This window comes from Lycium ferocissimum, chromosome 9, assembly GCF_029784015.1.
Source record: "Lycium ferocissimum isolate CSIRO_LF1 chromosome 9, AGI_CSIRO_Lferr_CH_V1, whole genome shotgun sequence".
NCBI classification, from domain to species: domain Eukaryota; kingdom Viridiplantae; phylum Streptophyta; class Magnoliopsida; order Solanales; family Solanaceae; genus Lycium; species Lycium ferocissimum.
In genome coordinates, this window is record NC_081350.1 from 64873648 (window position 1) to 64890233 (window position 16586).

At 44.1% G+C, this 16586-nt stretch overlaps 1 protein-coding gene across 1 annotated transcript; it reads right to left on the reverse strand.

Moving 5' to 3' along the window:
• Positions 1-9098: 9098 nt before the first annotated feature.
• On the reverse strand, positions 9099-10348 carry LOC132032161 (uncharacterized). Its single transcript, XM_059421937.1, has 2 exons — positions 10139-10348; positions 9099-9950 (listed from the first exon to the last, which is right to left on the reverse strand). Exons 1-2 carry the CDS (start codon positions 10346-10348, stop codon positions 9099-9101), a joined length of 1062 nt encoding a protein of 353 aa, XP_059277920.1.
• Between the last annotated feature and the right edge of the window lie 6238 nt (positions 10349-16586).

Genomic DNA, 16586 nt, shown 5'->3' on the forward strand with positions numbered 1-16586 from the left:
AAAACATGACACTAACTTTTGAATCAGTCAACGGCTAGAGAGAGAGTAAGTTTCCATCGACGGGCTTGATAGCTGAAGGAGAAAATATGAGAGGTAGAAGGAAGAATAAGTTAATTTAGGAGGTGGGTCGGGCAGGTAAAATAGGATAATGGGTTATTTTTTATGAAATCGGATTATTTGAATTAATTTGGGGATTTCCATCAAATGAAGGGTATATTTATTAACTTTCATAAGGGCACGGGCATAAATGACCCAAAATTAATTCGGAGGATATTTTTAGCCATTAAAACAAAGTAGAGAGATATTTTTGACCATTTTCCCTTAATCTTTTCTGTTGCAAACAAATGCAGATCGGTTTTATAAGCTCGTTGATATGATCAACAAATTGCTTGGATGAAAATATTCTTTGTGTATGCTCTCCACGGAAGATTTGAAGCAGAAGCAAGTAATTGACTTTTATAGTTTGGTAATTCATATTGAGATTCTTTAGAGGAGGGTATGATTTATGTTTTTCTAAATATTATCTTTTGTTAAATGGTTTCGTATTTAAAGCGTATATCAGTTAGTTTTAATTTCACTTTTTTTGTATCTTTCGTAATATCAGTTGTTTTGTGTGAAATTAGTTACATAGGATATCATTTAGTTTTAATCTCACTTTCTTTGTATCTTTAGTAATATCGGTTGTTTGTGTGGAATTAGTAATATGAAATGGGTGTTATATTTTTCTTTTCTTTTTTCTTAATTTATAACATCAATTTTTCTATGCATATTATGTAGAAAATTTATTTCCTCTGCCTTGATTCAATTTCCAAAACAATTTTTTTAAATTTATTGATTTCTTTGACAGAAGCAAGGTCCAATTTACTAGTATCAAAATAAGCCTCAGATCAGAAGTTTCAGCACCTTTATGTTGATGATGACTACTATCATATCATCAATTCATCATCATATAATACTAAAAGTGGAAAGCTCCAAAATTGAAAATTGGGTTACGATAATACCCTTCAAAAGTTAATCAACTAAATTACCCCTCATCCAAAACACAAAATCTACACGTTCACAAAAAACAGCACTTCTTGGCTCAATTAATATAGATATGAGTAGGAAAGAATACCTTCTGAGTATCATTTTACAGGCTCTCCCGTGCAAAACTTTACACATTTCCAATGAATTATATATAAGTTAAAGATTAATAGTGGGTATGTAAATTAATGAAATCCTATTAAATGCTACAAAACAATTACTATATATGAAATACCTTACAACAGCTAATGGCTTTGTAGACATTGCCAAACTCTCTGGTTTCCATCATTCATCAATTAGCATTAATGATGAATTTATATTAAATTTTGTTCATTAAGCATCTTATATAAATGGACATCAAGGATGTCCTTAGAAGAAGTCGGAGGAGAACCGTAAGGTCCGATTTATCCGGGGCAAACTACTTATCAGTTAGTCCGGTTTCTACATGGCCGAGTTGATCGTGGCCGTTGGTCCGGTTTCTACATGGCCGAGTTGATCGTGGCCGTTAGTCCGGTTTCTTCATGGCCGAGTTGATCGTGGCCGTTGGTCCGGTCAATCAGTTATTCAATTGCCACGTGTGAAGACCGTTTTGCCACCTATTACTGTCAGTCGTACGGGTGTCAGACCGTACGACCCAACCTTATCCATATTAGGGCTTCCTTTATTCTAAAAGGGCTTTATGATGTATGAAAGGCCCATAGAGAAAAACTATAAATAGGGGCACTTCCCTACTTTTAAGGGTTAGCTTTTCAGATCTAAAACATTGTATTAGAATTTATATTGAAGCTTTCTCTCTCTCTCTCACTCTCTCTTTCTAATTTTGGTCTGGGTTGTAGTGTTAACTTCATTCAACCATATTATTCATATAGCATCGAAATATACATATATATATATAGCTCAAATCCATAATATTAACATATTCATCCAAATTATTAACACATAGATTTTATATATATATATAAGTCATTATATACAAAATCCACATATACATTCCTCATTAATTCGAAATAGATTAAAGTATCCACATATCCTATACCTCATTTACAAATTCAACTTATTACCTAATTTCGGGGTAAACAGTTTGGCGCCCACCGTGGGGCTAGGATAATAGTGGTCTTTGATCTCGGTTTCTATTGCTCACCCATTAAGATTTTTCAATTTTTTGTTCGTCTCTGTGAAAACGGACCAAATGGCGAACAGTGGACAATCTGGTCACGTCAACAACAACGAGATTGTGGCCGAAAACGAGAACAGTGGGCTACGGGGATTACCAGCGGAACCCGTCGACCCAAATACCGTCGATTCGAGGGAGGGCCTCAACCGACAAAACACCGTGAACCAGGAGAATGCCGCCCAGCCGGCCACCGATCCCTTAAATACTCTCAATTCGATTACTTTGTCCCGGGCACAGGGCCAAAAAGTGCCAAATACCCCGGATGATATTAACTTACGTCTTATCTTTGAAATGTTGCAGGAACAGAGAGCAGCTATTGCCGAACAAGGAGTCGCAATAGCCCAGTTGCAAAGCAAAAATGATGAAACGGCTCCGGAGAAGACGAAGGGTGTTGCCGAACCCAGAAAGGATGAAGCACGGATGGTCGAGAGCAATGGGTCCGGAGCTGGTTCGTCCACCGAAGTGTTGAGAATGCTCGAAACATTGGCGAAGCGGGTAGACTCAACCGAGAAGAGGGTGGAGACATATAACTCTCGGGTGGACCAGATCCCGGGGGCTCCGCCCATTCTGAAAGGACCAGATTCGAAGAGGTACATTCAGAGGCCTTTTCCTCCGAGCGCGGCTCCGAAGTTGATCCCGAAGAGGTTCAAAATGCCGGATATCCAGAAATATGATGGTACAACGGATCCTCAGGAACACGTGACTTCATACACCTGTGCCATAAAAGGCAACGATGTCGAAGAAGATGAAATTGAATCCGTATTGTTGAAAAAATTCGGGGAAACTCTGTCAAAAGGAGCATTGACTTGGTATGACCATCTGCCCGAGCATTCAATCACTTCTTTCGAAATGCTCGCGGATGCGTTCATAAAAGCTCATGCCGGTGCCAAAAAGGTGCAGGCCCGTAAGGCGGATATTTTCCGGATAGCCCAAAGGGATGATGAGTTATTGCGTGAATTTGTCAACCGTTTCCAAAGGGAACGGATGGAACTCCCTCCGGTTCCGGAGGAATGGGCTGCACAAGCTTTTACCAAAGGACTCAATCCTCGGAGTTCGACGGCCTCGTTCAAACTAAAGGAAAATTTGCTGGAATACGAGGCTGTGACCTGGGCGGATGTCCACAACAGATACGAATCAAAGATTCGGGTAGAGGATGACCAGCTCGAACTTCCCCCGGGTCCCGTAAACATGAACAAAAGCTCTGAGAGATCGAGGAAGAATTACGATCCGGAGTCAAGGCCATCGAGGGAAAGATATCGGCCATACTCTCATTCAGAAAAGCCAAGCTTCAGGTCGGAAAAATCGAGGATTGGTCCCGGTCAATTCTCCAGCCGGGGAGATAGACGAACCGAGCGGCCATCGAATAGCCGAGGGTTGTCATTTAGGAGTGATGCCGGAAGCTCGGCTACCAACAGAGACCCGCCAAGGATATCGGAATACAACTTTAGTGTCAATACCTCGGATCTCGTCTCGGCCATAGGTCGCATCGCAGAAGCAAGGTGGCCGAGACCATTGAGGTCAGATCCCGGTCAGCGGGACCCGAACATGATATGTGAATACCATGGAACCCATGGTCACAGAACTGAAGATTGTCGCCAATTAAGAGAAGAGGTGGCCCGTTTACTGAAAAATGGTCACCTTCGTGAATTCCTGAGTGAGCGGGCTAAAAGCCACTACAAGGAAAGGGAGTCAAACAAACGGGTTGAACCGGTAGAACCTCAGCATATAATCAACATGATAATCGGGGGTACAGATGCTCCTAGAGGGCCGGTGATGAAACGGACAAAGGTTTCCATTGTTCGTGAAAAGCGCAGCCGGGATTACGTACCCGAGGGTTCCATCACCTTCAGCAACGAGGATGCGGAAGGCATCATTCAACCGCACAATGATGCGTTGGTAATTTCTATTCTTATTTTTAAATCACAAATTAAACGTATTTTAATTGACCCAGGTAGCTCGGCCAACATCATCCGGTGGAGAGTGGTTGAACAGCTAAGGCTACTCGACCAGATCGTACCGGTAGCCCGGGTGCTCAGCGGGTTCAATATGGCGAGTGAAACCACGAAGGGTGAGATTTCTTTGCCGGTCAACATTGATGGCACTATCCAGCAAACGGTGTTCTATGTATAGAAGGGGATATGAAGTATAATGCATTGCTAGGTAGACCATGGATACATAGCATGAGAGCCGTGCCATCGACGTTACATCAGCTACTGAAATTCCCGACCCCGGAGGGGGTAAAAACCATTTAGGGAGAACAACCTGCCGCAAGAGAGATGTTCGCGGTTGAGGAAGCATCACCTATTCCCAAAAAATCGGATCAAAAGGAAGAATCAACCGGGGGTAAGGACTCCAAATAGCAACTACCGTGCACGGGTTCGACAACGGAGCAGAAGGGGTTGGACCCGGGGCATGAAGAGGATGATTTCGGTATACCCAGATCATTCGTCTTGCCGGATGACTCGGATGCGACAAAATCTACAGTAGAGGAGTTGGAGCAAGTCACCTTATTTGATCATCTACCGGATAGAAAGGTATACACAGGGCACGGGGTTAACCTCGGAGCTCGGGAACAAATTAATTAAATTCTTCAAGCTAATGCCAATTGTTTCGCATGGTCCTATATAGATATGACAGGTGTGCCGCCGGAAGTAACAACTCACAAGCTCAGCATCGACGGGAGATTTCCCCCGGTAAAGCAAAAGCGGAGGCCTATGGCAGAACCGAAGCATGCCTTCGTGAAGGATGAGGTAACCAAGCTTTTGAAAATAGGCTCTATTCGGGAGGTAAAATACCCGGATTGGCTGGCTAACGTAGTGGTGGTGCCGAAAAAAGGTAATAAATTTCGAATGTGCGTTGATTATAAGGACTTAAACAAAGCATGCCCGAAGGATTCATTTTCGATGCCTCACATCGATAGAATGATCGATGCGACGGCCGGGCATGAGATGTTAAGTTTTCTCGATGCTTACTCCGGGTATAACCAAATCCGGATGCACCCGGAGGATCAAGAGAAAACATCCTTTATTACCCGATATGGGACTTATTGCTACAATGTCATGCCTTTCGGATTAAAAAATGCCGGTGCAACTTACCAACGCCTAGTTAATGGAATGTTCGAAGAACAGATAGGAAAACAATGGAAGTTTATATTGATGACATGGTTGTCAAGTCCCTGGAAACAGAGGACCATTTAAAACATTTGCAGGAAACCTTCGACGTGCTCCGAAAATATAACATGAAGCTTAACCCGGAGAAATGTGCTTTTGGTGTCCGGTCGGGCAAGTTCTTCGGTTTCATGGTGTCTAACCGGGGATTGAGATTAACCCGGACAAGATCAAAGCAATCGAGGATATCGAGGTGGTAAATAACGTCAAAGGAGTGCAGAGGCTTACCGGAAGGATAGCGGCACTGAGTCGGTTCATATCGAGATCTTCGGACAAGAGTCACCGTTTCTTCTCCTTATTAAGGAAGAAGAATGACTTCACTTGGACACCGGAATGCCAAAAAGCCTTACAAGAATTAAAAGAGTACTTATCCAGCCCGCCTCTATTGCACACACCGAAAACGGACGAGCAGCTTTTTCTCTACCTTGCCGTGTCCGAGGTAGCGGTAAGTGGTGTTTTGGTCCGAGAAGAGTCAGGTACGCAATTCCCCATATATTATGTGAGTAGAACTTTGGGGGATGCGGAGACCCGTTATCCCCATCTTGAAAAGTTGGCATTGGCACTGGTAAGTGCTTCTAGAAAGCTCAAGCCTTACTTTCAATGCCACCCGATATGTGTAGTGACTACTTATCCTCTAAAGAACATCATGCATAAACCGGAATTATCGGGTAGACTAACTAAATGGGCGGTAGAAATTAGCGGATATGATATCGAATACAAGCCTCGGACGGCCATCAAGTCCCAGATCTTAGCCGACTTTGTGGCCGACTTCACCCCGGCCATGGTCCCCGAGGTTGAGAAAGAACTTCTGCTAACCTCGGGGAAAGCCTCGGGTATTTGGTCACTACACACGGACGGGGCCTCGAACCTTAAGGGTTCCGGGCTAGGAATCATTCTTAGAACCCCCGCCGGAGATGCGGTTCGGCAATCCATTAGAACTGTTAAATTGACTAACAATGAAGCCGAGTATGAGGCTATGATTGCAGGTTTGGAATTAGCTCGGAGTATGGGGGCCGAAATAATTGAAGCAAAATGCGACTCTCTCTTGGTCGTTAACCAGGTGAATGGCGTCTTCGAGGTCAAGGACGAACGGATGCAAAGGTATCTGGAAAAAATCCAAGTGATACTTCACCGGTTTAAAGAATGGACCATGCAGCACGTACCGAGGGAGCAGAACAGCGAAGCCGATGCATTGGCTAATTTGGGATCTTCAGTCGAAGGGGAAGAAATCAACCCCGGGACTGTGGTGCACTTGATGAATTCGGCAATAGAAAACGGGCATCTTTGAAATAAACACAATGGGTTTAACTTGGGATTGGCGCAACAAATACATCGACTACTTGCAAGATGGAAAGCTCCCGAGTGACCCAAAGGAATCACGGTCACTGAGGACAAAAGCAGCGCGGTTCTGCTTGGTAGATGGCCAATTATATCGACGATCTTTCTTCGGTCCTTTGGCCAAGTGTTTAGGTCCCGGAGAAACCGAGTACGTGATGAGAGAAGTACACGAGGGGACTTGCGGCAATCACTCCGGTGCTGAAGCCTTAGTCCGAAAAATCATCAGAGCCGGTTATTACTGGAACCGGATGGAGGAAGATTCGAAGAATTTTGTCCGGAAGTGCGACGGGTGTCAAAGACATGCCCCGATGATTCATCAGCCCGGGGAGTTGCTGCACTCGGTGATATCACCTTGGCCCTTCATGAAGTGGGGGATGGACATTGTTGGTCCGTTGCCATGGGCACCAGGTAAGGCCCGTTTTATTTTGTTTATGACTGACTATTTCTCCAAATGGGTTGAAGCGCAGGCCTTCGAAAAGATAAGAGAAAAGGAAGTTATTGACTTCATATGGGACCACATTATTTGTCGGTTCGGCATTCCGGCCGAGATAACTTGTGACAACGGCCCTCAGTTCGTTGGTGGCAAAGTCAATGATTTCCTCGAAGGGTTGAAGATCAAGAAAATTGTATCAACTCCGTATCACCCGTGTGCTAACGGACAAGCGGAATCTACGAACAAAACAATAATTCAGAATCTGAGGAAAAGACTTGAAACATCAAAGCATCACTGGAGGGAAATACTACCGGAGGTACTGTGGGCCTACAGAACCACATCAAAATCGAGCACGGGAGAAACACCCTTCTCGTTGGTCTACGGGGCCGAAGCCCTCATTCCCGTAGAAGTCGGTGAACCGAGTCTCCGATTCAGTTACACCACCGAGGGATCAAACGAGGAGGCCATGGCCGTAAGACTCGATCTCACGGATGAACTTCGCGAAAACGCGTTGGTCCGTATTGCAGCCCAGAAAACAGAGGATGGAAAGGTACTATAACCGGAGGGCCAATTTTTGACATTTCCAAATTGGGGACTTGGTACTTCGAAAAGTTACCTTGAACACCAAGAATCCCAACGAGGGAAAACTGGGCCCGAACTGGGAAGGGCCGTACAAGATAACCGAGATAACGGGCAAAGGGTCATATCAGCTGGAATCCATGGACGGGCAACGGTTGCGCAATAACTGGAATGTGGCTCATTTGAAGAGATACTACTGCTAAGGTATGGACACTTTTTGTTTATTTACTAACCTTTTCTTTTTTGCAGAAAGCCGAGTACCGGATATAGTTAGGTGCTAGGTCTGAAAACACGTGTTGCACTCTTTTCCTTAGTACGGTTTTGTCCCAAAATGGGTTTTCCGACAAGGTTTTTAATGAGGCAACAAGTACAACGTGTTACTAGAATGAGACGAGGACGAATACCCGAAAACTCGGGGCCACACCCTACGAGTGGGGACTTGATAGTGCTTACCCGACTTTGCAGCTCGAATAAGCACTAGGGGGCTACTATACCCACATCGAGGTTTACCCCGGTTAGTTGGAAACGGAAGAGTTCAACAAAGAACACCGTTGGGTCCTCGTAAACCGGACCTTCGGTATTAGGTTTCGATGTAAGGACCAAACGATCAAGAACGAATCGTGTCCACTTAATATTTGCTACGGCAAAACCAAAATCGGACCTTCTGTATTAGGTTTTGATGTAAGGACCAAACGATCAGAACGAATCGTGTCCACTTAGAATTTGCTACGGCAAAAAACAGAAGGAAACGGATAAAGCCCTCATATCATGTACAAATACTTAAAGATTATTGAAAAATCAAATTATTACATTTCGGATATGTCTTCTTGTTAAAGCACACTACCCCGAAAATCGGGCATCATTTTATCCGTATACCCTACTCCGGGCACTACAGTTGAAATTCGACAAAGGCAACAAGGTCACATTGAACCGAGCCAAAATCTTAACACCCCCGAATGGGGACTGCTACATCAAAAATTGGTAAGGCAGAGATTCAGGTGTCCGAACCTAATCTAAGATAAGCGAATAGCCAAAGAATATCGGCCCTAAAAATGCCTAACGTGATTCGGAGACGTCTGAATTCACAAAGCATAAATAAGTCCCGCGGGCAAACCACTCGATCCAACTCTCGGACAAAACATACCGGATGAAGTTAAAAGCCAATGTATAAGGCACAGTCCGAAAAAGTGACTCCGAAGTCTCTGCTTGTCCTCGTAACGGACCGGCAGTTCGGACAAAAGTCATAACAAACATTCAAGCAAAAGAATAGTCAACAAGAAAGATGCGCTTTTCATATATGTAAATTTTTTACACTTGAAATTCTACAAAGTTGAAAAAACAAAAAGGCAAAAAAGCAAAACAAAGGCTAAATACAGGCCCTGGCCTATCCGGTGTGGCTGGAACCAGAATGTTCGGACACTGTCCGCTCAGAGTCTTCGGAGTCTGAATCAAGGGCTCTTTTGGCTTCTTCCTCGGTCCTTCTAGCCTCGAGTATAAGGGCCGGGAGATCAGTAAAGCCACGCTCGGCTTCCTCGAGGGTGATCCTCCGAGACTTCCACCGTTCATGCTCTACCGCAATCGTGGAGTAAGCCTCGGCAGCTTCCACACTCCTCAGGGCTTCTGCCAAATCGGCCTCAGCCCGGGCCAGCTTCGCCACTAACTCATCCCTCTCTTCATCGAGGATTCTCTGGTATTGAGTGGCCGACTCAAGCTCGGCTTTGAGAAGATCATTAGCCCCGACCGTCTCCTCAAGTGTGGTTTTCAGCTCATCACATATTCGGGCCCTGTCCTCAGCTTTTTGCTCGAATACCCTCATTCTCTCTTCATACTTGGCACTCTCGGATTCAAGCCGTCGATGCCTCTCGGCCATGTTCACGGCATCAGACTTGACCGAGTCAAGCTCCCCTCGGAGTTGAGAAATGATGGTTTCGAGCTCGCTAAGCTTGGAAGAAAAACGAGCGTTGTCTTGACTGAGACCGACTTTCTCCGCTTCCAGAAGCCGGTTCCTCTCCACAATCCCGGCCAGCTCATCCTTTAATCGAAGGTTCTCAGCCTTCGTTGCATCAAGCTCGGGCTGAAGGTTGGTGAGGGCCACTGCTCGGCTCAGTTCATCCTCCTTTACCTGCAAAAGGTGCTGGAACTTCTCCGTTTCCCGACCTTGGGCGTCCAGCTGGCCTCTAAGGTCGTCTACCTCTTGCTGAGCACGGATGAAGGCTTCGTTAACAAGCACCACACTCTATAAAAGAAACGGAGAAGTTAAACGAGAAACTAAAATTCACATCGAATTATGCAAGGATAGGCTGATAAGCTTACCCGATTGCCCGCATGCATGCCTTCGTTAATTAGGCTCTGCCAGGGGACTCCGGCCATCTTCCTCTTGTCCGAGTCCGAGACGAGGGGCCTTAAATAGCTTGCTACTCCCACCGGACGAGACAGAAAGCTGCAGTCCTCGGGAACGGTAACCACAGCCGATCTGGTCCTCCTAGGTTCCACACTTGGAGCCGGGAAGGTGCGCACTAGGCTCTCCCTTGCACCAGTTTCAGTGGACCGACTAGCTGCCCTCGTGGCTCGAGGGATGGGAAGATGTCCGAAACCCGCAGCTTCCCCGGTTGCAGGAGGTGTATCCAAAAACATGTCATCGAGGTTGTCCGACCTCGGAGCAGGAGGAGAGGCCGGAACAAAGCCCGGCGGCCTCGGTAGGAGCGGGGTGCTTCGAATGCGGTAGGCGGGTCCCGGCGGGCGGTGAGCCGGTATCCGTTGGGGCCTCGGTATCGGGTGTCGGCTCGGCTCTTGGTCCGGCCTCGACGGTCGAGTCGAGGCCGGATCTTCTCGACCTTTGCGGGGGGAATCTCCTCAGAAGAGGCATCACCTGAAATATCAATGAATTCAATGGACCTTAGAGGTGTTGGGTAAAGGATTTCTTCCCCACCTGTTAGCAGAGCCGGAGCGGAAGGTCTCTCCTCGGTTGAAGGAGGTGGAACGGTAGCTTCTTCCTCCGGACAGACTCGAAGGATGGGGCCACGCCGACCCGTCGGATAATCAAATCGGGCTCTTCTTCATCTCTTAGAGTCCGGACGACGCTCCTAGCCCTTTTTCTCGGTTTCTCCCCTTTGTCCGAGGGCTTCCTTCGTCTTTTGTTGGCAGCAGCGATGATGCGGGATGACCCGGCTGAATCAAACTCTGATGCCGGCACAGCTTGCTCGGCTGCTGCCCCCGGTCTGGGATCCACCGAGCCCTTGGGTAAACCTAAATATCGAAGAGGTTATGGAAAGAAGAAAAAGCAGAAGATACGTTATATTCTAATTCAAATGTAGTATTACCATGATTTTGGGCAACCCATCGGCCACGCGACAGGATTCCCCATGTCAGTTCTTCGTGGGTGTGTTGGTCGAGAAGCGCTTCAACCCACTCGTTCATGTGTGGAACGGCCGGAGGTATCCATGCCACGGCTGATAAAAAGAAAAGGGGAAGTGTAAATACAAAGGGTTAGATGAAAGAATCCAAGAATAAATTAATGAAGGGGGAACCGAGAAACTTACGGTTATCGTTCCATTTTTCCGGGAAGGGCATATACTCAACCGGAATAATGTCCGCGGTCCTCACCCGGACGAAGCGCTCTAACCAGCCCCGGTCTCTGTCTTCATCCATTTTTGAAAAGATCGGATTCCGGCCTCGCTTGGCGAGCTTTATTACACCCCCCGGAATCGCCTCGGGGAATATAAGCGGATCAAATGGGTCATCGTGAATTCTTTTTTGGCGTTGTTGGCCAACAGCCGGAGGCAGGCTACGGTCCTCCAGATTATCGGACCAATTTGAGCAAGGGTTACATTATAAGTCCGGCACATCTCCAATATAACCGGATCAATTGGGGGTTCGAGCTTGAGCGTGAAGGGATAGGTGTAAACATACAAGAAGCCTTCCCTATGGTCGGTAATTGATTCATCAGGACCGGGGGCGAACACTTGCACCGGACGGTTATCCCATCCACAATCAGCCCGGACCTGATCAAGTTTATCCTCGGTAATGGACGAGGGATATCGCCTTACATCGTACCCTCTGTCCGCAACCAAGGAAGGCTTCTCAGCTTCGAATTCTTTGTTGTAGTTGGGCTTGGACGGTACTATGTCTAAAGCCGTAGGCTCGGCTACGGTTTTTCCCTTCGGTTGAGATACCGGCTCGGCTCCTTGAGAAGAAACCGAGGGAACGTCCTGGGAAGTGGTTTCGGTGTTGGCAGACATTCGGAAGAAATGGTAAAGGAGATTGAAAATTTGGTAAGGGAGAAGTTCCAAGAAGAGAGAAGCAGCAATAGAAAGAAGAATTGAAAATGACAAAGTGAAGGAACGAATCGAAAAACTTCAATCAAAAAAAGAAAGTTGAGGGTTAACAAGGTTCTTGCAAACAAAATGTAAGCAACGAATTTGGGTATTAGAGAACGGTTGAATCAACGAGGAAAATGAAGATGATGAATTGAAAGGAAGTAAAAATTGAAGTGAGAAGAGTAAAGTGAAGAAGTAAAAGTGAAGAAATGAAGGGGTAAAACGTTTTATATAGGCATGGGGTCTGAGGCGGTTACAGATCCCAACCAACCGGGGGATGCCACGTGTCCCATAATTAATGAGACGTGATTTGAAAAGACGTGCGTAACGGCGGTTACAGAAATTGGCCGTTCGGGGTGTGACACGTGGCAGATGGCAGAAGGATGTGACGTAACTGTTCCCGCCAAAATGAAAAGATAAGAACGAGCCTATGGAACCACCGGTTTCGTGACTCATCCACTTCCCGTTACTCCGGCAAAGCTTCGGTCCGGAAAGTGTGGGGACTATCTGTATACGGTAAAAACCGGATTAATGTTTGACCGGTGAGACCGGGGACCAAGAAAAGGAAGAAAACAAGCACGAGCGTTCAGACCGGGGGTATTGCATCAGTAGTGCTTGATCAGAAGAAGTCGGAGGAAAACCGTAAGGTCCGATTTATCCGGGGCAAACTACTTATCACAACCAGTCCGGTTTCTCCATGGCCGAGTTGATCGTGGCCGTTGGTCCGGTTTCTCCATGGCCGAGTTGATCGTGGCCGTTAGTCCGGTTTCTTCATGGCCGAGTTGATCGTGGCCGTTGGTCCGGTCAATCAGTTATTCAATTGCCACGTGTGAAGACCGTTTTGCCACCTATTACTGTCAGTCGTACGGGTGTCAGACCGTACGACCCAACCTTATCCATATTAGGGCTTCCTTTATTCTAAAAGGGCTTTATGATGTATGAAAGGCCCATAGAGAAAAACTATAAATAGGGGGCACTTCCCTACTTTTAAGGGTTAGCTTTTCAGATCTAAAACATTGTATTAGAATTTATATTGAAGCTCTCTCTCTCTCTCTCTCTCTCTCTCTTTCTAATTTTGGTCCGGTTTGTATTATATAATACTTCATATTATATATATATATATATATATATATATATATATATATATATATATATATCTAGCTCAAATCCATAATATTAACATATTCATCCAAATTATTAACACATAGATATTATATATATATAAGTCATTATAACAAATCCACATATACATTTTTCATTAATCAAATAGATTAAAGTATCCACATATCCTATACCTCACTTACAAATTCAACTTATTACGCACATAAAAATCTAATCAAACAAAATTAAACGCAATGCTTTCCTGGGTGATTATTTTTCTGTACATGATCTAATTATGTTGATTTGCAGACATAATGTTGTTGGTGCATTTGTTTACCTTTTATACTATTGCTATGTAACTTTACTGGTCAAAATTTAACTGCACCTTTTTTTTAACAAGAGGAGAAAACAAGCTTGATTGGAAATAAGATTTTTCCCTTCGTAATTGAAACATGCCGACTTTTTTACTCTGGCTAACCAATAAAATTGGTTCTTCATAAAAAATTAGATGTTTCCCAGAGCACGAATAAGCATGGTATGATACTCATCCTTCTCTGAACTGGTTTATGTTAGAGGGTGTATGTTTAGTCTTACTACATTAATATGAAGACCAATCTGAAGTATATAAGCTAGAAAGGGCTTGGTTTAGTTGACAGAAGCCAGTTTTAAGGGGATATAATGTTTTTGGAAGCCTTTTTTATCAAGTAATAATGTATTTGGAAGCCTTTTTTTTTTATCAAGTAATAATGTGTTTAGAAGTCTTTCTTTTGCTAATCATATTCTTTGATTTTTATTAACTGATAAATCCTTTGTCAGCTACTCTCTCCGTTCCATAATAAGTGATTTTTTAGACATAACAAGAAAAACGCCCATGATGAAATGCTGAGGACTGTACTTGCTACTGCTGTTTACTTCATATGGCATGAAAGGAATAATTGTCTTTCAACACAAGACACAAACTCCTGATATTCTTACAAGGCACATTGTGCAGGATGATGTGATTGAGAGAGCTTGAGACCCAAACTAGCAAGGAGCATTGCCACCCTGAACTTCTATCCCTAAGAATGCTTAGACTCTGTTTTTTTAAGGCTCTAATTGATAGTTTAGCTGTTTAGTGCCTGTTATGGTAGATTCTGGTTCTGGGTCTATGTCCAGGAACTGGTATTTTTTTCCTGCTATGTAATTATCCAATTTGGTAATAAAATCGATTTTAGTTACCAATTTTTTTTTTTTTCAAAATAAGTGGTGCTTTAGAATTTCAAGAAGACTTTGGGCAGATTCTTCCAAGATTACCCTTATTTAAATAATCAAGATTCATTAACTACCTTTTCTTTTTCTAGAAGGTAGTAAAGCAAGATTAGGGGTAAGTTAGTAAAAACACTTCTAATTTTTCGGACTGAGTAATTTCTTAAGGGGTGTGCATAAGTCTAAAAATTCACTTATTATGGAACGGAGGTCAGAGGGAGTAGTGATATTTGGCAAATATATCTAGATTTAGTGTCATTCTCACTCTAATTCTTAGCACTTTAATCGTGAATTTGAATGCAAATTGTTGTATATGAGCTTATGTTGGTATTTTTGCATGAATAGGTACAACAAAGCCCAATGAAGGCTAATCCGAGCAATTCTGGTTGATTCCGAGGCAGTGCGGGTTGGTCGAGTGAGCGGAAGGAGATTGCAACACTTAAAGGCAAAATCAGACCACTGAAGGGTCCCATGCTCTGGCTCTGCGTCGCACAGCCAGCGCACAAAAACCCTATCTCTAAATCTCAGACGGGCTATGCGCTGGTCGTGCGTCGTATGGGCCAATCATAAGGAAGGCCATGCGACGCTCTGCGTCGCACAGCCAGCACACAAGAGGCGTTAGTTCTCCTAATTTGATGGGGATTGGGCCAACTTATCTCATACTTGCCCTACCTTATAAATAGTCATTTTTAACATTAGAAAGGCGGCTTGGACGATTTTTGAGACTTGTGAAACTCTTTCTAGGTTTTATTTCTCTCTTATTATTATTTTTCTTGACATTGAAACCTTATGTTATCCATGAATTCTTTCGTCTACTCTCGAATCATGGGTAACTAAATTCTGGGGTTGTGGCTTAGCCATGAATATTGACGTTTGAAAAGTATTTTAATCTTAGTAGCTTGTTCGTATGCAATTATATCTTTACTTATGTGCGTAATTGCTTGATTGTCTGTGCAACAGTTGAGTTCTATTTACTAATTGATATACGTGCTCGGGAAAGACATTGTTAGTTTAGAGAAGAAGTACCGAGATTGTGATCTGAATATCCCTATAGTTGGGCTAGGATTTGTGACTAGGATAGGAATATACTTAGTTACCGCAATCAATTACATACCGTGCTCTTGCTGCGTTCTTGATAAGTCAACACCATAGGAATATAGGAGGCGAATTATCTTGAATCGGCGAGTAGTGGTTTGGAAGAACACTATGAGATTAATAATCCGGTTAATTAGCTATTGTGAACAAAGTTGCTAAGGTAGGATGCTTGAATGACTCAATAGGATTGGTGAATCAACCACGACCCTGGAATATTTCTAAAATCTTGATAAAAGCAACTCTCAAAGACCTTCGTAGCTCAATTCTAGTTTACGTTGTTAGTTATTTAGTTTTCAGCACTAAGTTACAAAACAAACAAAGCTTTTATCCATTACTTGCATAATTAGTAGCAATAGTTTATTTTCGTGAAAGTATTGGTCATAAGTCTCTGTGAGTTTGACATCCGATTTTATATTATCACTATATTACTTGTACGACCACGTAACTTGCGTGTGCATTTGGACGCGACAAGTTTTTGGCGCCGTTACCAAGCACTTAAAAATCAATTATTTTTACCAGAATAAATTGTATTGCTTTATTTATCCAAGTATTAACGTCTTGATCTTAGCTGCTACTTGATTGCATGTACTTTAATCGAATGTGAAGGACTGCAAGTCAAAACAATCTTGAGAAATTCGATCCTGAGCCTGAACGTACCTTCAACCGGTGTAGGAGAGACTTGAATTTGTTGCAGAATCCGCATGCTCTAGCTGAATTACCTGTGGCCATGGCTAATAATCCACCAGCGAAAGTGCGAGAGGTTGCAGTGCCTCGTGTGGCAGATGTAACTTCAAGCATAGTCAAGCCCACCATCGAAGGGCACTTTGAGCTAAAGCATGCTATGATTCAGCTACTTCACTCTAGTGGGCAATTCACAGGAATGTCACATGAGGATCCTCAGCGTCACATCAATACTTTTCTGCAGATTGGTGATACTTTTGCTACTGGAAGGGTCACTAAAGAATATGTGTGGCTGACACTATTCCCCTTCTCTCTGTTGGGGAATGCAAGTAGCTTGTTATTAGCAGAGCCTGCCAATTCTATCACTACGTGGGATGATTTGGCGACGAAATTCTTGACAAGGTTCTTTCCACCAGCAAAGACAGCTCGCCTCT

Coding starts and splice junctions, on each gene's coding strand:
- LOC132032161 (XM_059421937.1), bottom strand. CDS start 10,348: ATGTTTTTGGATACACCTCCTGCAACCGGGGAAGCTGCGGGTTTCGGA. Junction 9,951..10,138: donor GCAGCTTTCTGTCTCGTCCG/GTGGGAGTAGCA, acceptor TTTCTTTTATAG/AGTGTGGTGCTTGTTAACGA.